This window comes from Ochotona curzoniae, unplaced genomic scaffold, assembly GCF_017591425.1.
Source record: "Ochotona curzoniae isolate NIBS_2020 unplaced genomic scaffold, NIBS_Ocur_1.0 contig_1, whole genome shotgun sequence".
Taxonomy (NCBI): Eukaryota; Metazoa; Chordata; class Mammalia; order Lagomorpha; family Ochotonidae; genus Ochotona; species Ochotona curzoniae.
Window position 1 is genome coordinate 37,252,325 of NW_024464918.1, and position 22,561 is coordinate 37,274,885.

Below are 22,561 nucleotides of genomic sequence, written 5' to 3' on the forward strand. Positions count from 1 at the left end.
AGCCTGAAAATAAACTCTTGGACTACTGCCTGATGGTTAACAGCCAAAGTTTATTAACAGTATCAGACTTTTTAAAAAGATAGGCATCCAGGGAGGGGGCTTGAGCCATTTACATTTCAACAGCAAGGGACAGTTCCCCCAAACACAAATTGTTCATCTAGCAGGTACTTTAGCTAAACCTATGAACCTGTAGGTTTCCTGTTTATTCATCTGCATATCAACTGTTTGTTCCTGGCGCCTTCTGGTGGAAATTATCCCTAGCTCTGGTTTTGCTTGGCAGAAGTTGACAGTGTCCTTCCACAGGCAGGGGCCCAAAGCTTTGGGCCTTCCTGGACTGCTTTCCCAGGCAACAAGCAGGGAGCTGGATGGGAAGTGGAGCTGGAACAAGAATCCACACCCATAAGGGATCCCTGCATGTGCAAAGGCTTAGCGGTTAGGCTATTGCACTGGGCCCACACATACAAATTTTTAAGAAGCTTTCATTTGGACTTCTTAGTAAATAGAAACTTAGCAGCCTGTCAGCTGTACCCAAGTGATGTTTAGCTGTCCTTGTCATGTTACTTTGGCATTTTTTCATGCCTTCCAGCTGCCCAAAGCATCCTTGGAGGCAGTTTTCTTACACATTTGCCTGAGAGTCTTTCTTTCTTTCTTCCTTTCTTTTACTGGAAGGGCTGATTTACAGAGAGAAGAGACAGAAAAATCTTCTATCCACTAGTTTACTCCCCAAATGGTCTCAACAACTGCAAGGAATCCAGTCTAAAGCCAGGAGCTTCTTCCCGGTTTCCCATGCAGGTGCAGGGTCTCAAGCCTCTATCTAGGTCATCCTTTATTGCTTTCCCAGGCCACAAGCAGGGAGCTGAATGGGAAGTGGAACAGCTAGAGTACAAACCAGCACTTACATGGGATCCCAGTGCTCTGCAGGGTAAGGATTTTAGCCCCTGAGCAATCGCACCAGACCCTTTCTTTCCTTTATTTTTATTGGAAAGATATACAGAGAGGAGGAGAGGCAGAGAAGAAGATTCTCTGTCCAGTGATTCACTCCTCAAGCAGCTGCAACAGCTGGAACTGAGCCAGTCTGGAGCCAGAAGCCTCTTTTGTCTCCCATATTGGTGCAGGGTCCCAAGGTTTTGGGCTGTCCTAGATTGTTTTTCCAGGCCACAAACAGGGAGCTGGATGGGAATTGGGAGTGCCAGGATTGGAACCAGCACCCATATGGATCCTGGTGCATGCAAGGCAAGGACTCTACCCTCTAGGCCACCATGCTGAGCCTTTTTTTTTAAATGAAGATTTATTTTTTTATTTGGAAGGGGGCATTACAGAGAAGAGGCAGAGCAAGCTCTTCATCCTCTTGTTCCGTTCACAGATGGCTCTACCAGAGCCAGCTTCTTCCAGGTGTCCTACACTTGAGCCATCTTCCTCTGCTTTCCTAGGCGCATTAACAGTGTTGGGTCAGATTCGAAACTTCAGGCAATTGAGTGAGCAGTCTCTCAGGTGGGATGCTTGCATCTCAAGTGGGGCTCAAAGCCATGCACAATACCAGCCCCTGAATCCAAGCTTCCCATTTCTCAGACAGTTCCTGGCTCTCAGAGCCCCTGTTGGGCGTCTCAGATTTGCAAATTGGGAGGGGATTGGGTGCTTTGACAGCCAACACTGCTCTGTAACTGCTTATTGTTCTCATGTTGGAATTCAGATTATGCAATTCTGTGATACACATTCAAGCATGGGAATCACTGATAATCTTTGTATACTTTTGCTCTTGAATTTTAATTGCCTGTGTTCTAAAACTGTGTTTTCCTTGGTGGGAGAAGGAAGTCCTCAAGCTTGTGTTTGTTTTTCTTTTCCTCTTTCTCTTTTTTCTTTCTTCCCTTCTCACATCTCCTGGGAGAGAGCTTCCATCCACTCGCCGAATGTCCACACAGCTGGCTGCATGGGGCTGATGCTGGGGAGTTTGGAAGTTAGTCCAGATCTGCAACATAGGTATCAAGAACTCCATTGCTGAGGCCTCACCATTTCCTCCTAGGAGCTGCATTGAGGAGCTGGGGATTGAACCCGGACACTCGAGGATGGGATGTCAGCGCCCTCTGTCAGCGCCCTCGGCACAAGCCTTAGCATTGCCTTGTCCTTTAAGCATATTTCATGTGTAAGTTTTTGTAAGACGTTAACACTATTCGCCTAACAGCTTATACACATACATGGGAAGGATCTCTCTGGAATCAGGTGGTATTTTTCAACCACTTCTGACATTTTCTATGTGCATTTTAGTGTGCTCATGTGAACTACAGCTTCCCTGAGCAGTCACCACTGCTCCCCGTGACCTTCCTTGAGCAGGAAGCTGGAGCAGGTGTGGAGCTGGATACCTAATCCAGGCCAGGCTACGCGTGCAGGTGTCCCACTGGCATCTCAGCCACCAGGTCCACACCCCTTCAGTGTTGCTGTGTGCAATGTGGGAGTTCCAAATCTGGTTCCTTCATGACACAGTTGGGGAATGCTCCAACCTGACGCAGCCTCAGATCACACTTCAAGGTTGGACAAGGCTCACAGACTGAAAATTGGGCACTGTGGAAGTTTTCTTAATATATACCCTAGAGTGTGTGTGTGTGTGTGTGTGTGTGTGTGTGTGTGTGTGTGTGTGTGTGTGTGTGTGTGTGTGTATAGCTTGACTGACAGTGCTGGAGGACCTGGTGCGATAGTGTACTGGTTAAAGTCCTGTTAAAGATCCTTGCACACGCCAGGATCCCATATGGTCACCAGTTCTAGTCCTGGCAGCGCCACTTCCCATCCAGCTCCCTGCTTGTGGCCTGGGACAGCAGTCTAGGACAGCCCAAATCCTTGGAACCCTGCACCCAGCCGTAGCGCTCACTTGGGGAGTGAACCATCAAACAGAAGATCATCTTCTCTGTTTCTTCTCTCTATATATCTGCCTTTAAAAAAACAAACAGTGCTGGAAAGGTCAGATTTATTTATTTTTGTTGAAAAGGCAAGGCAGATTTACAGAGAGAGAGGAAAGATCTCTGCTGATTCACTTCCCACGTTGCCACAAAGGCCGGAGCTGAACTGATCAGGAGCCAGGAGCTTCTTCTGGGTCTCCCACACGGGTGCAGGGTCCCTAGGCTTTGGTTCTACTGCTTTCCCCAGGCCACAATCAGGGAGCTGGTTGGGGAGTTGAACAGCCAGAGTATAAACCACCACTTGTTTGGAATCCTGGTACATGCAAGGGAAGGATGAAGCCACTGGGCAACGTCCACGTTTTCTCACGTTGTATGGGGTATCCCTTGTGAAAGCTTGTCTTTGAAATTCCTACCTTCACACTCTGCCCCACTCCCCTGAGCCAAGGGGTTGTATTTTTCAAAGAGCTCATCCTGTGAGTGTGAGCAGCCCCCAAAGAGCGTACTTGATCCCGCCCTTTGTTACATCGATGAGACCACTGCCTGATGTGAGAGGAGCCAGACTGGATAGTAGGCAGTTAGGATATTCTCGGTACCCTAGTCATTTTTCTCAAATATAAAATGGTATTTTCTCCACCATGTCTTGGATTCACCAGAGCTTGTTTCTCCCAAGAGACAAGTACATATTTAACATATCAAGGACAAGCTTCCCCAAGAGACAAGGGCTATATTAAAGTAGCCAATTCCATCTCTGGCCATTGCAAAGGGGGTAGTGTCAGACTGGTCTCTGTCTTTACAAAAACTGAGGAAGTTCACCCATAGCACCTTTTGAGAGCTTTTGTCCCAAGGCCAAGTACAATGGAAACCAGGAATTTTCCTTTGTTAGTGGAAAATCTTTGAAGTGAAGTTTGAAAAAACGCTATCCCCACCTTTACTTGGGTTTTCTCTTTCGCTGCTACCACTATGGTAGGAGGTTTGGGTTTTTTCTCTCTTGAAGCCCCCTCCTGTCACTAAGACTGGAGCCTCTTCTCAGCTTTTCTAATAAATCTTGCTTTAAAACTAAACTGTGTCAGGCCTGGCGCAGTGGCCTAGAGGCTAAAGTCCTCGCATTGACCGTGCCAGGATCCCATATGAATGCCAGTTCTAATCCAGCTGCTCCACTTCCCATCCTGCTCCTTGCTTGTGGTCTGGGAAAGCAGTTTAGGCCGGCCCAAAGTCTTAGGACCCTGCACCCACATGGGATACCTTGAGGAAGTTCCTGGCTCCTGGCTTCAGATTGACTCAGCAGCAGCCATTGCAGTCACTTGGGGAGTGAATCATTGGATGCAAGATCTTCGCTGTCTCTCCTCTCTATGTATGTGACTTTGCAATAAAACTAAAATCTTTAAAAAATTTTTGTTGTTTTTAGTTTATTTGCACGATGTTACTACAGACAAGGAGAGCCATTCCACCCCACTCCCCAAACGACCAGGACTATGGCTGTGCCAGGAAGAAGGTGGGGCCTGACTCTTGGGCCATCTGCTGCTTTTTCCAGACTGCAGGGAGCTGGATCAGTATTAGATCAATGGAGTACCATTCTGTAAGTCTGAGAGTTCCATATTCAGCAATATTTGAATATTCATCGTTCTGTTTACAATCCTGTGTCACCCTATATATCCGTAAGATAGTGAAAGGCTGTGCCCCATTAGTAATTTTTTAATGAAATATTTATTTTGATGATTTTTACATAATTAGGGTGATAAGGGTCAAGGGCTACAGGAAGGTGGGTTAGACCATTATTTCCACATTTTCTTTTCTTCTTCCTGTATCTGGGGGAAAGGGGGAAATAAGGGGGCAGTTACACCCAGCCTCACAAATTCCTCTGTACCCTGGGATGGAGGAGTGAGAACTCCATTTGTTGTTTCTAAATGCTCGGAAGTGGGGTCAATCGTAGTTCTCACATCACCAAATTGAGGTACAGATCAGCAAGATTACCGTCCCGTACTCCGGGTTTTTCCAACCCGGCCGGAGCTGAGAAGGTAATCCAGCACGACTGGACGCGAAATCCGGCCCAGCAACGCCGCGCAAGCGCAGCTTGCCTCCCTGTGCCTGCGCCCCGGCCCTCGGCGGGAGATTGCATCTCGCGAGGCGTTGTGCGTGCGTGCGCGTGCACGGCCCTCGCGAGTTCGCGCACGACGCTGCTCGCAGTCCGGGGCTTTCGCGGCCTCTTCCTCTTGCGTCCAGGCCCGGGACTGTGCGCCTCGACCGCGGCAGGGAGCTGGGATCCCGCGTCCACCTCGCCGCTCTCGCTGCCTGGCCCTCGGCCTCGGACGCTCCGCGCGGCTCGGAGGCCCAGCCCATGGGAAGCCCCTGGACGCGCTGAGGCGCCGGACGACGAGCCGCTGCGGTAGGTGGGCGCGCGCGGTCCGTCAGGGGCCAGGCGCCTCGGCCGGCCTAGCCGGGCGGCGCGGAGTTCCTGCGGGAAGTGCCTCGGCCGGCGGGGCCCGGGGACGGCTGGTCCTTTTCTGGGCGCCGAGCGGTCAGGCTCCGCGGTCCCCGGGTCCGCCGTGGGTGCTGCGCGGGCGGCGGGCGCCTCTCCCCCGCCGTCCCCTTCGAGTTGGGCGGCTGTGGGTTTGGGTTTTTCGGCGAGTCCGCAGCCCTTTTCTGTGAGCGTGGGCCTGCGTCTTCTGCAAACTTGGGGTTGGCAACACGTTAATGCTCAGTTTGGGGGCGCACAGCAGGTCATGCATTTTCATCAAAAATAAATAAATAAAACTCGAAGCAGAAAGGCTTGTGACCTGGGGGATATGCTACGCCCATCGGGCAGCACTGGGGAACCGGAGGGAGACAAAGGAGGCCGTTAGGGACGTTCCCGGCTGGCAGGGAAAGTTTCCGCGCTGTGGGCGGGTCGCGCGGAGTGTTTGTTTTGGCAGGCATCAGGTATTGTTTGAGTGGATTGTTGCTTGGGCTAGCAGGCTTCGTGCATCCTTGGTGAAGTTACTGAAATGAGTTGTCATCCGCTCCTTTTTATTTTGCCGCACTCGAGGAGCTCGTGAGGGATTTGCAGGGTTACAATAATGACAGTTTCCTGGCTATTACTCAAGTAGGCCTCGAAGTTTCTGTTCTAGCCACGGTTCACCAATGCAGTCCTGTTAACTCCCCTTTGAAAAATTGAACCTTTTTTTTTTTTGTAATGACTGCCCACTGGTGTGAGGGTGTGAGTGTGCACAGTATGTTCTAATTCTTGGCTTCATACTTGGTAGAAATATTTGCTTTTTGAGTATGCCTGGCTTACTTACTGCCCCATGAACTTTATTAGAAGTTAGCTGGCGTGCCCTAAAGTGGGGAAGAGAGAGACATTTTGTAATGAAAGGTTCAGTGGGTGAGTGTAGACAGTGGCACGCATCCGCATCCTAGGTTGAAGTCTGAGGTGGAGGACTGTTCTGCCTCTGTCGCAGGAAATTCCTTTTTTTGGGCGGGGGGAAGCGGTGAACAGACCACTGTTGGCAGCTAGCAGAGGGAGGAGAGTGAGAGGAAGACCCATACCTCCCACACGTCCTCGTAGCAGCTCTGCCTCTCTTGTCTGTTAGGGAAGGCCGAGCTGTGTCTCCGGTACTTTGATGTCGCCTGGACTCAGGCGTAACTTGCTGCAGGGGGGTGGCTTTTCAGAAGCGGCAGGTCTCATTTTGTAGTGGTGTGAGTTGATAACTGCGGAAAGGATCTGCGGTAGCATTTTGCCCCCATAAGTCCAATGTGTAAGCTGAGATCATATATCCTGAGTGCTGATAGACGGTGAGTGTTCCAGTGTATTAGGGGAAAATGAGGCAGGGAAGTGAATCCCAGAGGGGAGGTTTTGGTAAGTTTAGTGATAGGAACTGAAAGGCCTGACTCATAAAACATTGACACAGTGTGGGAAGAAATGTTTTCTCCCTTTCCCGGCAGCCCTACCTGTGGAAGACAGCTTGGCCCTTTCACCTCTCATTATCAGCACGTCTGGCAGGACTCCCTAAGTAGTCTGGTTGAAAAGGGGTTCACTTTGTTCTCTACTTTGACTCACAGGCGTGTGTCTAGTCTAAGTGTATTGTCAGTACTCTCTTTTGGGTTCTGTCAGGAAGGTTGTAACTTGGAGGGTGGAGGACTGTATTTGGGTCCTGCACAAATCTAGCATTGGCTGGCTATTCTTCCATTTGGAAAATCAATCTGTTTGCACTCTCAGCCAAAGGAGTCAGTGGATTTCTGGAGACGTGGAGGCTGAAGAAGGGGATAAACTTAAACAGGAGGATTTGTTCAGTCCTGTGGCGGTTTTAAAAATTATTTGTTTAATTTTTATGTGAAGGGGAGAGACAGAGAGGTGGAGACAGAGATCTGTTGATTCACGATCCAGATGCCCACAGGAACCAGGAACTCCGGCGGCTCTGCTGTGTGGGTGGCAGGGAGCCAAGCCCTTGAGCTACTGCTGCAGCCCCCAGGGTGGACATGAGCAGGAAGCTGCAGTCAAACCCAAACCATCCCAGGTAGGGTGAGGGCATCCCCAGCCATGTCTCAGCTGCTATGCCAGAACGGCTGATCCTTTTGTTTTCATCTTGGTGTAGCTGAGTAATTCTTGAGGTTGTGGGGGTGGATTTTACCCTTGAGGGAATATGGAACAGTGACTGGAGACATTTTCGATCTTCCCATTGGCAGGAGTGAGAGCAGACCTAGTGCTGACCCCAAGGACCGTGCTGCTGCTAAAGAGCCCTGTGATGGCCTGTGGGGGCCAGCTTTGTGGCCTGGCAAGTCAGGATGTCACCTTCCTGGCCTCAGATTCAAGTCCTGGCTGTTCCATTTCCTATCTGCCTCCATACAGTGTGTGGGAAAGTGCTGGAAGGTACCCCAGGCTGGGGCCCCTGCCATCCACATGGGAGACTTAGATGCAGATTCCAGGACCTGGGTTTGGATTGGCCCAGCCTTGACTGTGCAGCAGATAGAAAAGCTCGCTTTCTCTGTAACTGCCTTTCAAATAAACAAATCTTTAAAAATAAAAAAGTTTGTGCCTTTGTTTTTGTAAAATAGAACTAGCAGTAGTATATTCCTCATGGGTTTACACTGAGGATTGAATATGTGCAAAGCATCGAGCTTATTGCCTGGCACATAAAAAAGCCTAAAAACAGAAAGCTGTGGTAGCCTAGGGGCTAAAGTCCTCACCTTGTATGAGCCAGGATCCCATATGGGTGCTGGTTCATATCCCAGTGGTCCCGCTTCCCATACTGCTCTCTGCTTGTGGCCTGGAACAGCAGTCAAGGACGGCCCAAAGCCTTGGGACCCTGCACGCATGTAGGTGACCTGAAAGAATCTCCTGGTTCCTGGCTTCGGATCATCTCAGCTCTAGCCATTGCAGCCTCTTGGGGAGTGAATCATTGGATAGATCTTTCTCTCTGTCTCTCCTCCTCTCTGTATAGCTGACTTTCCAATAAAAATAAGTAAATCTTGCTAATCTTCTCAGTATCGTTCCAATTTTAGTATATGTGCTGCTGAAGCAAACACAAAAAAACAAGTAAATCTTAAAAAGAAAAAGAAAGCTGTTACCTTTCAACTAAGACTGTTTTTGGAACTAATCTGATGATCTCTTGTCATTTGAAATTTAAATTTGAGCAAATAAGGTGATAATTCATCTCCTTGTTGGTGAAAAAGTAGTCCTTTAAATGTTTGTGTTCAGCCCAGCTTTTCTGTGTTCTCAGGCTGTAAAGTTTCCTGCTGTAAACAGTTTCTTACTGTGGATGTTTTTCCGTTTGTAGTTAAGATTTTAAGTCAGCTGGCCAGCAACTCTCTTGAACTTACTTTTGCCTTTACAAACTAAATTAAGTTTACAGTGGTTTCTAACTAGGAACAGTTACCTATTTGCAGCCTCTTTGAAAAATTTTTTATAGCTGAAGTCTTTGTGCAATTTTATATGTTTAAAGAATTGCAGACAAACACCTAAGGGCTTAGGACTGAACATTAGTAAGCATTTGTGGCTCTTTCTAAATGTGAATTAGAAACCATGCTTTTTACTCTTTTTTACTTCACTGCAGTGTAGTATTTTGGTCTTGGTAAAACTTTTGTTTTCTGTAAGTCTAATTGATAGGATTCTATCTGTGATGTTGGTGGTTTTAATGTGTTTATAAGGAGGGAAGAAAGAACACAGGAATTTCTTCGTAGACCAAACAGAGACTTTGGACTATTTGTTAATAGGTCACAAGGCTCCTGGAAGTAGATCCACATGGTGTTTATTATGATCAAGGGAAAAGGTAGTGTTACTCATCCAGCTTCCTGTTTTCGTAACCATGCTTTCCTAATTATTATTGCTGTTATTTTTTTTTCAAAGATTTATTAATACATTTAAATGATAGATGAGAGATCCACCATTTGCTGATTCCTTCTCTGAATGTGTGCAGCAGCCAGGACTCGGCCGGGCCAGAAGCCAGAAGCCTGGGATTCCAGCCAGGTCTTCCACATAGGTGGCAGGGATTCAAGTAGTTTGATCATTATCTGCTGCCTTCACAGGTGCGCTAACAGGAAGCTGGACCAGAAGGGCTTTTTTCCGCAATAATAATTATTCTGTTTATACAAAAGGCAGTTAGAGTGGCAGAGAACTACCTTAGGTTTATTCCCCAAATGACCACAGTAGCCAGGGCTAGTCTAGACAGGCCAGGAGTGTCTTCCCGGTTGCCCACATAGCAGAGTAAGGCATCATAATAATGTTACACCAGCTCAACACATGTTCCTGTCTTTACCATTAGCCTTTTGGGGTTTAGTAATCTAGAGGTAAAACGTTATGTTTGTTTTTAATTACACACACTTTTCGATTCCCCAGTCAGAAAACTGTTTGGCTGCTAAGTCACTATTAAAACTGAGTTATCTTGTATGATGTTTATCATTACCCATGATTAGATTGAGGGGGTTAAAAGTGAATCTGTATGTGTGTGTGTGTGTTTGTGTTTAGGAGTTATTTGGAGTTCTGCTCCTCAGCCTAATTTTAGATAATGTGTAGAGTTGTTGGAAGACTATTTTCTCATTGAAGCTGTCATATAGATATAAGTGTATATATATACTTATGCATTCTTGTCTTTTTTTTTTCTGTTAGAAAATGATGCATCCTGTTGCCGGCAGCAATCCAGCTTTCTGTGGGCCTGGCAAGCCTTCCTGCCTCAGTGAGGACGCCATGAGAGCTGCTGAGCAGTTTGACATATATTCCTCCCAGCAAAGCAAATACAGCCACACGGTTAGCCACAAACCCATGGTTTGTCAGAGGCAAGACCCATTAAATGAAACACACTTGCAGACTACAAGTGGCCGAAGCATAGAGATAAAAGATGAACTAAAGAAAAAGAAAAATCTCAACCGATCTGGTAAGCGTGGCCGGCCTTCGGGAACCACCAAATCGGCAGGATACCGGACCAGCACGGGCAGACCCCTGGGAACCACCAAAGCAGCTGGATTTAAGACCAGTCCAGGCAGACCTCTGGGCACAACTAAAGCTGCGGGATACAAAGTCAGCCCAGGGAGGCCTCCGGGTAGCATTAAGGCTCTGTCCCGCCTTGCTGATCTTGGTTACGGCTGTGCCACTGCTGCCTTTCCTTACCCTATGATGCATGGCAGAGCAATGCACGGGGCAGAGGAGAGCAGCAGTGAGGTCAAGCCACCCAATGAGTGAGGGTGGCGGGAGAGGAGGCCAGGTTCAGAAGGAAGACGGTGAATTATTCCAAAGCTTCTTGGTTTTACTTTATCGTAAATCATTTTATAGCCTGGGCTTTCCAGCTTTGTTTTGCTGTTTGATTTCCCCCCTGCTTTTGCCTAGATGATGCCGTCTGCTGACAGAGGCACTCAGGGCACACTTGTGGGGCACTGCATTGGAACATGGGCTCAGATGTGGCATCTGGCTGAATCAATTTTCTTTTTCTTCAGCATTAGCATTGGGTTTCATGTTTCATTACTTGTTTTAGGCCATTCTGAATAGTTGCTTTGTGTGCTTAACAACTGAAATCATTATACCTGTTAGTTTGGGAAATAAGTCTGCAGTATAATGTACAATCTAAGATATTTTTAACTGATGGAGCAGAAAAACGAGCTAGTGATTCAGGTTTACTAGCGGTCATGGCTGTGGGTTTTAGTCACGTTGATTGTCATGAGACAGGACAGAGGTGTGTCAATATATGCTTTGGCATTTAGTAGATTCCAAAAACTTAAATTAATGCTCTGGGTTGAAGCAGCTTCTGCGTTGTGTGGCATTAATTGATTTAACTGTTATTCCTGAAGAATTCTTCAGTGCTTACCTTTCAGGATTGAAAAGTTGCTGTATTTTTTGAGTGGCTAAGAGCATATAGACCAAACGTCACAAGCAATTCACATTTGCAAAAAATTAAAACTTAAAACATTGCACATTACATTTTTGGTAAAATATAGTGCTTTTTGAGAACAGCATATTTAATATAACATTCTTAAAGTCTGCATGTAATTATAGTCACTAATTTTTCTTTCATGTATTTAGTGAGTTTTATAGTATTATGTTGAAAACCTGTATTAGTGTTACTCATTGCTTTGGAATGTTTAGTTTTTCTGGGAAAGTGTCCCCTTGCATTAGCACTTACAGCTTCAGGTTTGTATCTACCAAAGGCCTCAAACTGGATGGTACACTGTAACACTGGTGTAAACCAAATGTGGTTTCTTGACCATCTGAACCCAAATATGAAGAAGTATATAGAAATACATCTATGCATGAAACATGAAAAATTTACTTTGAGAATTTTTTTCTGTCTCCTGGGAGACAGCTTCATCTAAAAAAAGTTTTCCTCTAGCCCTGATCCCTACCCAATACTGCTTGCTTTAGAAGCAAGACAAAAAAAGAGAAAAAGTTATTGGTAGATAAGTGTGCTAGGGACAGAAGGAAACTTCCCTCCTTTCTGAAAGTAGTATTCCATGTTAATATACATTTTATTTATTCTGAGTTTGTTCTAAAGAAAGTAGGAACTTTGGATTTGCAACATTACAATGTTTATACTTAGGATTTTAAATGCCTCTGAGATTAAAATATACATTGCCGGACCCAAAAACTTAACAATAATTAAAATTGTAAAAGGGCACGTACTGCATTGTTTGGGCATGCTCAGTTAACGCAAACTCTGGTTGCAAATGGACTTGATGTTTCCTACACTGTCAGGTTCAGCAGCAAGCCTGCAGGTGTCCCAGTGACGCCTGCCCAGTGAGCTGGACTTTGTTCTGCTCTTCATGGTGAGGAGCGTTGCATGGTGTGGGGTCTGTGCACTGGCACCTACTACAGGAACCTCAGCAACAGTGGCTTTGCACAAACAGAGAACAGTGTTGGGTGACTGCATCCTTAGTTGTAACATTCTGGCAGCTAAGTTGCTACAAGTTGCTTCTTGCAGAAGGTTAAAATGTAAGACTTTTCAATATTTACTCAGAATAGTATAACTTATACACAAATACTTGTATTTTTATTCATTTATTCATCATGTGCTCACTTTTTTATGTATCTGTCACTTAGCTGTTTTTCACAGTGTTTTTCAGCTTGATGTTTCTCAAGCTAATTCCTGCAGGCAGTTGTTTAATTAAGCGTTCTGCCATAGAGTAATACACACTCTTGTTAGAACTTTGGTTACTGTTGTATTTTACAGTAAGTCCATTGCCTGTTCAGTTTATTCTTAGCCCTGATTTAGTTATTGCTACTCTTTCTCTGCCCTTTCCTACATTCACTCCCTCCCCCAGCCCTCCAGCACATCTACTCAGTGGTGCTGTGCTGTCACAAGACGAAGCAGGTGTATTATTGCATAATGAATTTTGTGTACATGTTTTTGAAATGGTGAGATCAGCTGAAGAGGGTGTGTTCATAACAGTGTATATTGTTAGCTGTGTCCCAGGACAGAAAGGTGAATGACTGCACTTGAGAAGTCCTGCAGAAAGCCGATTCATTGTTGCTGTGAGCTGTATACACTGGTGAACATCTCCAGCTTCCACTTCACTGTTCTCCCTGTGAACAGTTTACCAGTGCCATGCTGAAGAGACATCTAAGTGATAATATGAATGAAGTCTTAAAATATAGAATATTTTTACTTCTATATAATCTAATGACCACATTGTGCATCTTTTGTAACACTGTCTCTTGTCATGATTAACACTGAAATAGCATGTTTAAAGGTTGCCTATACTTTAACAGAGTCAGTTGGGGAAAACTGGTTTTTCCCTCTGCTGTATGATTGTTCCTTGAAAGGTAAATTGCTAATTTTATACTGTGTAATTCTGTTCTTTACAAAATAGGTATCACTATTCTGTATTAAAACTGTTGGTCAGAAAATGATCTGCTGTTCAAGTAAGTTTGCTTTACTTTTTTCTTTTAAAAAAGTATTTTAACATGCCTTATTTATTATTCTTCTATTAACAAATAAGGAGCTAATACAGATAAAATTTTCATTTTTGACAGATACAGTCTTGCATAACTGATCTTTAGTATGGGATGATTTTGATACTGTCTTTGGAGTTTTGCACTGGATATTAAACACATTGGCATCATATATTAGAAGAAAATAAGTAGTATCTGGTTTGATTTTTAATATTTGGGGACTTTTTAAAATCAGTATTTCAATTTGTCTAATAATCCTTTATATTTTTATTTACTTTTTAAAGCAAATATCCGTCAACATAGTGTTCATTCTAAGCTGGTATTTGTGTGAATTTGCATATATGGTTTCACAAATTAGGACTAGAGTTTAACAAAGGGGAAAACATCTGGATCCATTTACTAGGTGAAGAGTGATCCATCTGGTGTAAGAATGACCAGTGTGTGAACTTCAGGAAAAAAGAAAAACAACAACTCTGTATTCTAAAAAGCTTTAAAAGAACAATCCAGGGGATATTAAAGGTAACTGTTAGTCATTGTCTCTATATGCAGTAAAATTTTATGATCCCTTCCTAGTGAAATATGAAAATTCTTGATAGTTACTCAAAATGCTGTTTCCTTTTCCCCTTGGACATAAATGGTGATGCTGTTATGTTTTTGTTTTTATTATGACTTCACTTTATGCTCCTAAACTCTAGGATGTATCTGAATCTTTCCATTGCTTCCCCCGCCACCTTCCTCCCACGTACACAAATCTGTGCCCTCACATGTATGTGTTTAATTTTTGGAAATATAATGTTGTAGTAATTCAAGTGTGTGATTTAAAATAATCAGTTCACTTTGATTCTTAATAAGTTTTCAAAATTTCCTTTTCCACAGATGATTATGGGGAAAGATAATTACCAATTAATTGATAAGCACGCTGTCCTCTGCTGTAAAAAGTCTGAATAGATACTGTGTATGTTTTTATGTCCATGAACTTGAGCTACTCGTGTGCAATTACGTGTATGGGAATGGAGTAGTGTTCATGATTTGTATCTACATCATCATATGGATGTATATTTATTAATAAAGTCATTACTTTAAAACCAGTGGTGTTTACTGCTTTATTTGGTGGCATAGTGCATTAGAAATAGGGATGCTATAGAAAGTAATTTTGTCATTACAGTGAATCTTGTCTTGAAGTTTTACCTGCTGAAATCTTGCCCTTAAAACATTTGTATATTGGGCCTGGCGTGATGGCCTGGTGGCTGAGGTCTTCACCTTGAACGCCGGGATCCCATGTGCTTGCCAGTTCTAATCCCGGCAGCATCACTTCCCATCCAGCTCCCTGTTTGTGGCCTGGGAAAGCGGTGGAGGATGGCCCAAAGCCTTGGGACCCTGCACCCACGTGGGAGATTGGGAGGAGTTCCTGGCTCCCGGCTTCAGATCAGCGTTGCACCAGCCTTTGTGATCACTTGGGGAGTGAATCATCGGACGGGGGATCTTTCTCTCTATCTCTCCTCCTTTCTATATAACTGACTTTGTAATAAAAATGAATTTTAAAAAATTGTGTATTTCTGACTTAAAATCCTTATAAATTGATATTTTTCTTCCCATTATGAAGATAAATTGTAGTCCAATAGTTCTGAATGAAGTCATACTTTATTTATTTTTAGAGATGTATTTTTATTAGCCTATGGGAATTGCACCATAAAATAGAAGATAAAAAAAATTACAAATACTTAGGTCCTGCATAAAATGAACAATTTGTCTTGTTCTCAGTGAAACAGTGTGGTTAGTTTTTGTTTTGTTTTGTTTTGTTTTTTTGAATATAGAAGAAAAATATTTACTGAAGAAAACTTGGGAAAATAAAATAAATAAATAAATAAAAATCCCCTTGGCCATGTTCCAGATGGAAAGTGAGCGAGTTGGGTTTGTGTATGTGTGTGTGTCATGTGCATACAAGAACAGAGAACAACCGCTTTACGTTTCCCAGGCCCTCACACTCTCCTTGCCTCCTCTCTTCCCTCCCTCTCTCCCTCTCTGTAACTCTGCCTTTCAAATCCATAAGTAAGTATTTAAAGAGACGCTCCCTCCCTGGATCTGGTGCGGTGGCCCAGTGGCTAAAGTCCTCGACTTGACTGTGCCAGGATCCCATAGGTGCTGGTTCATGTCCTGATGACCCTGCTTTCCCTCCGTCTCCCTGCTTGTGGCATGGGAAAGCAGTCGAGGACTGCCTCAAACCTTGGGACTCTGCACCCACGTGGGAGACCTGGAGGAAGAGGTTCCTGGTCTCTGCCTTCGGATCAGCGCAGCTACATCCGATGCAGTCACTTGGGGAGTGAATCACCGGCCAGAAGGTCTTCCTCTCTGTTTTCTCCTCCTCTCTGTATATCTGACTTTGCAATAAAAATATTTAGAGAGAGAGAAGCCCCAGGCCAGGCACTCTGATACGGGTGCTGCTGTGCCAGAGGCTGCACCCTCTCCATTGGTTTTTTTTTCTATAGTATTGTTACGAACTCATGGATGAAAACGTGTGGAAAGCATTTAAGTCTGTTGAAATTATTTGTTGCTCAAATTGTCTCCATCTTTGACTAGTAGGAACCAGTTGATTTCTCTCTCTGTTAGAGAAATGAGAATGAAGAGGAGTGTCTGCTGTGTGCAGGTTTATATCCCCCGTGCCTGCAGCAGCTGCAGCTGGGCGGGCCCAAGTCAGGAGACAGGACTGTCTGGGTCCCCTAAGCATGTGGTAAGGACCCGAGTACTGAACCAGCACCTGCTGCTCCCAGGATATGCACTAGTATGAAGTCAGAATTGGAAACAGGGGCAGGACTTGAACTCTGGGCACTCTGATAATGGGGTGTCGGTGTCCCAAACAACATCTTGCGCTCTACACCAAACGCCTGACCCTCCTGCCCACACAGGCATCTTTGGACAGAACACAACAATCGAGCTCTGCCTTGAGTTATGTAGGATGAATGGTTTTTGGAAGAATTTCCTTCATTTTCTTTTTTTATGATTTATTTATTTTTATTGCAAAGTCAGATATACAGAGGAGAAGAGATAGAGGGGAAGATCTTCCATCCGATGATTTACTCCCCTAGCGGCTGCGACTGCTGGAGCTGAGCCAATCCAAAGCCAGGAGCCAGGAGCTCCTTAATTGCTTTCCCAGGCCACAGCAGGGAGCTGGATGGGACGTGGGGCTGCTGGGATTAGAACCAGCGCCCATATGGGATCCTGGTGCATTGAAGCCCAGGACTTAGCTGCTAGGCTACCATGCTGGGTCCTCCCTAATTTTCTAGAATTGCTATTTTACAAAAGCATTTAAACTATTTGTGAATAGTTTAGCCTTACAAATACACTGGTGTATTTTAAGCTTTTGTAAACAAAATATGTTTATAGAAGGTGGAGTAAGCAGGAAGCAGAGGAAATAGAGGGCTGTGGTTGCCACACTGCCTGCCACAGGGGCTCTGCAGGAGTGCTCTGCTGGCCTGGCACGCCTGGCACGCCTCACCCGCAGACATTCCAGGTGCAGTGTGCTTTGCCGAGCACATTTCTTCTCATTTCAAACTGTAGTCAGACGGAGCGAGCTCTCCCATCTGCTCTTTGACTCCCCGAAAGCTGGTAGCAGCCAGGACTGGGCTGCACACAGGCCTCGCGGTTTTAGCCAATTCCCGGCTCTGAGAATGCATCCTTTAACTCTTTCTCCCTCTCCCCTTCCCCTCTGCCAGCAGCACCCCCTGCAGCCTCGCGGTTATAGACAAAGCTTTGTTCTTTTCAGGGGCTGTTACAAAGTCCTTGTCACTTGCAATTTGCTTTTGAGCCGTCCTTTGTGAAATGTTGGAACCGCGACTTGACACCAGATGTCACTGAGTCCCAGGAGGGCGTTGCCCATGGGCAAGCTTGCCTGTTCCGCTAACCTGCTAGGTTCATCTTCCTCATCTGTTACTTACAACGCAAACACATTGTTTTTTAAAACATTTTTTTATATTTGCAGCACAACACACGGGATGTGGGTTTGAGTGCCTGCACACTCGCTGGTCTGTGACGCTCGTTGAGTTCCTTCCTCTTTCAGAGGCTCAGCATGGATTCTCGGTGAGAATTAAAGCAATGCAGTACACATGAGCAGTGTGGCAGACTGGCTGGTACTCCTGGTGCGCAGGTTTGAGGTCGGCTGCTCCTGAAGGGACCTTAGGCAAGTCACATAGTGTTTTTAGTTTCTTCACTTAAAAAATCTGATACCTACACCTGGCACACTGCCACACAGCCAAAAGGCTTAACATTCAGCATGTTGTAGGAGAATTCTAGTTTTTGGTACAAGTTCAGAAATACATTTTAACTTGGAATTTTTTATGCTAAAATAAAAATGAAAATGCTGCATGTTTAATTTCAGAATGTGTACCTACTGATTGAGCCACCGGCCGGTATTGCGCGGTAATCCTCCAGCCGTCAGGTTCTCTGACAGTAGGAGCTGTCCTGCCACAGCTCTCAGTTATTCTTGCTGAGACTTGCCTGGCAGGCACTTCCAGCTCCTGAACAAGCTCTTCTCGCCTTCTTAAAAATTTCATCATGATGGAATTTTTATTTTAAGACCTTCTGTGTTTATATTCGTCATTTTATGTCAGTTTTAAATATTTTAAATGTGAGATTGGTGAAACCAGTTACAGCAAATGCTGTGCCGGATACCCTGTCTAACATGGCCAAGTGGAATCATGGATTTAAACACATTCTTTGTGATCTGAGTACTTGGCATTTCCTCGAAAGAAGTTTGCGAATCTGTTGGAAGCTCAAATACCTCTCCAAAACAAACCAAAAAATTGGATTCAGTGACTGCAGAAGGAAAGGAAGAACACATTAGGTCAGGATGCGACTGGCTGCAAGGTGGTGGCTTTGGGTTATTCTCATCACTGAAGACATCATCATATGCGTCCTATAGCAGTCCACATCATTCTGCAGTCGGCCAGCCTCCAGCATGGTTCCTGATGATCAGCGCCCCCTGGTGGCTGTGGCCATGTGCCAGCTCCTTCGGTGTGTGGCTCCGGAGTGCCGCCAGTGGGGTATTTTGACAGAGTGATGTCTGGCTTTCCAGGCGAGGACGTAACAGACATGGCAGCCCAGTTTTGTTGTCTTGGACCATTTGGTCTGAGGGAAGCCATCTGTTATGTCACGAGGACACAGATTCAGCCCCTGTGGATAGAGCCACATGGTAAAGCAGTGGGCCCTCCTGCCAACAGTCGTTGTCAGCTTGCCATCTCCAAGGCACATTTCCCAGCTTGGGCCAAGCCTTCAGATGACTGCAGACACATCTGACGATTTGAATGGAAACTCACTCAGGACCACCGGCCAGGCCACTCCTGAATTCTTGATCCACATAAATAGTGTGACATAATAAATCATTGTTGTTTAAAGACAGCAAGTCCGGTGGGTAACATGGTGCAGCACGTTAGGCTGCCACTGGGAGACACCTGCATTCCACATCAGGGCACCGGGGATGGAGCCCTTGGCAGCTGAGCCAGCTCCCTGCCGAAGCAGCTGGCGGCAGCAGATGATGGCCCACGGTGCGGTGCGAGAGGCTCTGCTGCCTGATTCCTGGCTGTGGCCTGGCCCAGTCCTGGCTGTCGCAGGCACTGGGGACTAAAGAAGTGAGTGACAGAAATTCTTTCTGTCTCTCTCTCACACACACTGCCTATTGAATAAACAATTTTTTAGACCAATTTTTTTGGTGGTGTTTGTTATACAGCATTAGATAAGACATCAATCACATAGCTAAGGAATAGCTACCTCATGAAATTTTTCTTTCAGAGGCATAATAAAGCTTTTATACTGCTGAAATGAACAGTTACTATTGTCACCAGTTAGCAGATTGGCAGAACACGAACTCTGGGCTAATTTTGCCTGCCATTTTCTCCTGGGCTAGATGTGGTTAGAGGAAAGTGCTCGCTTGCGTTACTGGCCACTGTAAATGCTTTCCAAGCGCAGCTAAGGCCCAGTGCTGAGAGGAGCTCGTATGTGTCTGCAGCCGGCCCTCTGTCCTCTCTCACATCCTCCCGCTCCACGCCCCTTAGGCTCGTAGGCAGCCGACGACCTTCCTCCTGGCTGCAGAGATCTGTTCGTTTGTAAGCATTGCTTTATGATGGAGGAGGTATTCTTCTTGCATCTCATTCATCCTTCCTTGGAGATTATCTTCTCTCCTGTATTATTTTATTTTTTTATTTAAGATTTGTTTATTTGTGGGCATGGCGTTATGGCTCAATTGACTAATCCTCCCCCTGCAAGTGTTGGGGTCACATATGGGTGCCGGATCATGTCGTGGCTGTTCCATTTCCCATCCAGCTCCCTGCCTGTGGCCTGGGAGAGCAGCAGAGGATAGGCCAAAGCCTTCAGACCCTGCAGCCGTGTGGGAGCCGCTTCAGCTCAGCTCAGATCTGGCCATTATGGACTCTTTGGGAGTGAACTAATAGATGGAAGATTTTTCTCTCTGTCTCCTTCTCTATGTAGATCTGCCCTTCCAAAAAAAATTTTTTTTAAGTTTTTTTCTTAAGAGATTTGCTTATTTATTTTAAAAGATTTATTTTTATAGGCAAGAACTTTAGTCACTAGGCTAATGCACTGAGTCCTCATTTACTTTTTGGAAGGCAGAGTACACACACACACACACACATACACAGATCTTCTATCCACTGCTTCACTACCCAAATGGCTGCAATTCCCAGAGCTTCTGGGTGGAAGCCAGGAAGCTTGAGCTTCCTCTGGATCTCCCTCGTGGGTGCTATATTTCCAGGTGCATTAGGAAGGTGCTGGATTGGATGCAAAGTAGCTGAGACTTGAACTGGAGCCCATCGGAAATGCTGGCACTGCAGGTAGAGGCTTTACTTGCTACACCATTGTGCCAGCCCCCTCTGCAGGATTTTTCTCATTCATGTTTAAGTAAAATACATTGTTGAACCATTGACGGACAGTGTGATAGCCTCTGGCGTGAGTTAGTTGTACTCCAGGATACAGTTAGTCTCAAATTGAGACTGCTTTCTAGCTGCAGCTTTGTCAGAAATTCCCTGTGTGCCAGTTTTCCTTGTTTCCCAGTGAGCCCATCAGGAATGGTGTCTTTGGGAGAAACTGAGAGGAAGGTTTTCTGTCCAATGATTCACTCCCCAACTGTCCACAATGGCTGGAGCTGAGCCCATCTGAAGCCAAGAGCCAGGAGCCTCCTTCGGGTCTCCCATGTGGGTGCAGGGAGGGTCCCAAGGCTTTGGGCCGTCCTCAACTGCTTTCCTAGGCCACAAGCAGGGAGCTGGATGGGAAGTGGAACAGCTGGGACATGAACCAGTGCCCACATGGGATCCCAGTGAATGGCAAGGTGAGGTTTCTAGCTGCTAGGCTACTGCATCAGGTCCTGTGTTTGGTTTTTTAAGGAACCTCCATACTGTTATTTGTCACGATGACTGTTCTAGTTTGTGGATTTTCTTTATTTTCTTAGCAGCTATGCATTGCTGTCATTTATGGTGTGCTTTAGGACAGAGTCTCTTAGAATAGATATCTTGGGAAGATAATGAATTATTGAGGAACCACAGTTTAATTTCCTTTTATTGTAACTGCAAGGAACATCCAGCGTTGATGAAATAGTAATGAATGCATTGGATCAAGTTCATTCTACCAAAATACGTTAACCTGATGAAGTTGAAAAAAATGGATATATGAGGATTTTCAAAATAGTCATATAAATGAATATTAAAAAAACTTTAGAATGTTTTGTTGGACTAACAAACTTTTATTTCCATTTCCATGATATATATTTTAAAGATTTATTAGAAAGTCAGATATACAGAGAAGATGGGAGACAGAGAGAAGATCTTCCTTTTGCTAATTCATTCCCTAAGTGGTCCAACGTCTGAAGCTGAGCCAATCCAAAGCCAGGAGCCTCCTCCAGGTCTCCCACGCGGGTGCAGGGTCTCAAGGCTTTGGACCATTCTCAACTGCTTTCCCTGGCCATAAGCAGGGAGCTGGATGGGAAGAGGAGGCCTCTGGGATTTAGAGCCAGTGCTCATATGGGATCCCGGATACGCAAGGCGAGGACCTTAACCACTGCGCCACCGCGCCAGGCCCTGGATGGGAACTCTTAAACCCCAGTTAGTGCTTGTGTGAGAGGTTATATTCGAGGTGCAGCTGCCTCTCCTGACTCCTTTGCACTCCTATCTAATTCTTACCAGACTCTTGGGAGGACAATCCCAGGCTGCAGATCGGCTTAATTTCAGCCCAAGGAAGAGAGAGAGTGCCTTCCACGTTGATTCCCATCACTTAGAAACCCGGCTGAAAGCAGGAGAAAGCCAGGGGAGAATTCCTCCCTTAGCACAAGTGCTTGCGCCACCTGGTGGTGAGACAGTCAAATGACGATTCTGTCCTCCGCTGCAGTTTTTAAATTGCAATTGCAAGGCAGAAGAGTGTGTACTTCCCAAGGTCACAGAGGATGGGCCTGGCGCGATAGCGTAGTGGTTAAAGTCCAAGTTCACGGAGGATGGAGTTGACACATAACTGTGGGTTGGCCGACAGGATGCCCATCACCCATACCCGGCTGCAGCTTCTTCTTCCAGCTTCTTGCCAGTACACACTCTGGGAGGCAGCTGTAATGGCTCAAGTCTTTGGGTTTGTCACCTTGGAAGATTGCCCTCCCCTGGTTGTTGTGACCTTTGGGGCCTGAACGAAGAGGTGGGAATGCATGCTACCTCCCATCTCAACAGTTTATTTTGGTGCAAAAACAAACTGAAATCCGTGGACACGAGGGTTTTCACAAAGTTCATGGAAAACGGATTATGAAAAAGACTCCGCATGAATTTCAAAATTTAATGTTTAGGTTCCATGCTCCATGGATGTTCTGAAGTGCCCTCATGCATACAGAATTTAAAAAATAACTCTAACGTGTGAGTAGAGGTGTCGAAGCAGTTAAATCACAAGTGGAGGTAAAGAACCAAATGCAGGGCCCGGTGCGGTGGCCTCATGGCTGAAGTCCTCGCCTTGAATGCACCGAGATCCCATATGGGCAACAGTTCTAATCCCAGCAGCTCCACTTCCCATCCAGCTCCCTGCTTGTGGTCTGGGAAAGCAGTCAAGGACGGCCCAAAGCTTTGGGACCCTGCACCCACATAGGAGACCTGGGGGGAAGTTCCTGGCTCCTGGCTTCAGATTAGCACAGCACCAGCCACTGAGGTCACTTGGGGAGTGAATCATTACACGGAAGATCTTCCTCTCTGTCTCTCCTCCTCTCTGCATATCTGACTTTGCAATAAAAATAGCTAAATAAATCTTTAAAAAGAACCAAATGCAAAGGAAGCAGTGATTGTAGGACACTGACCGG

The 22,561-nt window shown here is 45.6% G+C and overlaps 1 protein-coding gene across 2 annotated transcripts; it reads left to right on the forward strand.

Annotated features, from left to right (window-relative positions):
* Positions 1-5,087: 5,087 nt before the first annotated feature.
* Positions 5,088-14,324, forward strand: CUNH5orf24 (chromosome unknown C5orf24 homolog). 2 transcript variants are annotated; one of them, XR_005883030.1, is made up of 3 exons: positions 5,088-5,271; positions 9,967-13,206; positions 13,640-14,324. XR_005883030.1 is itself a non-coding variant. In XM_040972004.1 (2 exons), the coding sequence occupies exon 2, from the start codon at positions 9,970-9,972 to the stop codon at positions 10,534-10,536; it is 567 nt and encodes a 188-aa protein (XP_040827938.1). In that variant the 5' UTR covers positions 5,088-5,271; positions 9,967-9,969; the 3' UTR covers positions 10,537-14,324. The 2 variants fall into 2 exon arrangements, 1 of the variants encoding a protein (XP_040827938.1); XM_040972004.1 differs by having other exon boundaries at positions 9,967-14,324.
* Positions 14,325-22,561: the final 8,237 nt, after the last annotated feature.

Excerpts from the sequence above, each read along its gene's own strand:
- CUNH5orf24 (XM_040972004.1), top strand. The coding sequence starts at position 9,970 with ATGATGCATCCTGTTGCCGGCAGCAATCCAGCTTTCTGTGGGCCTGGC.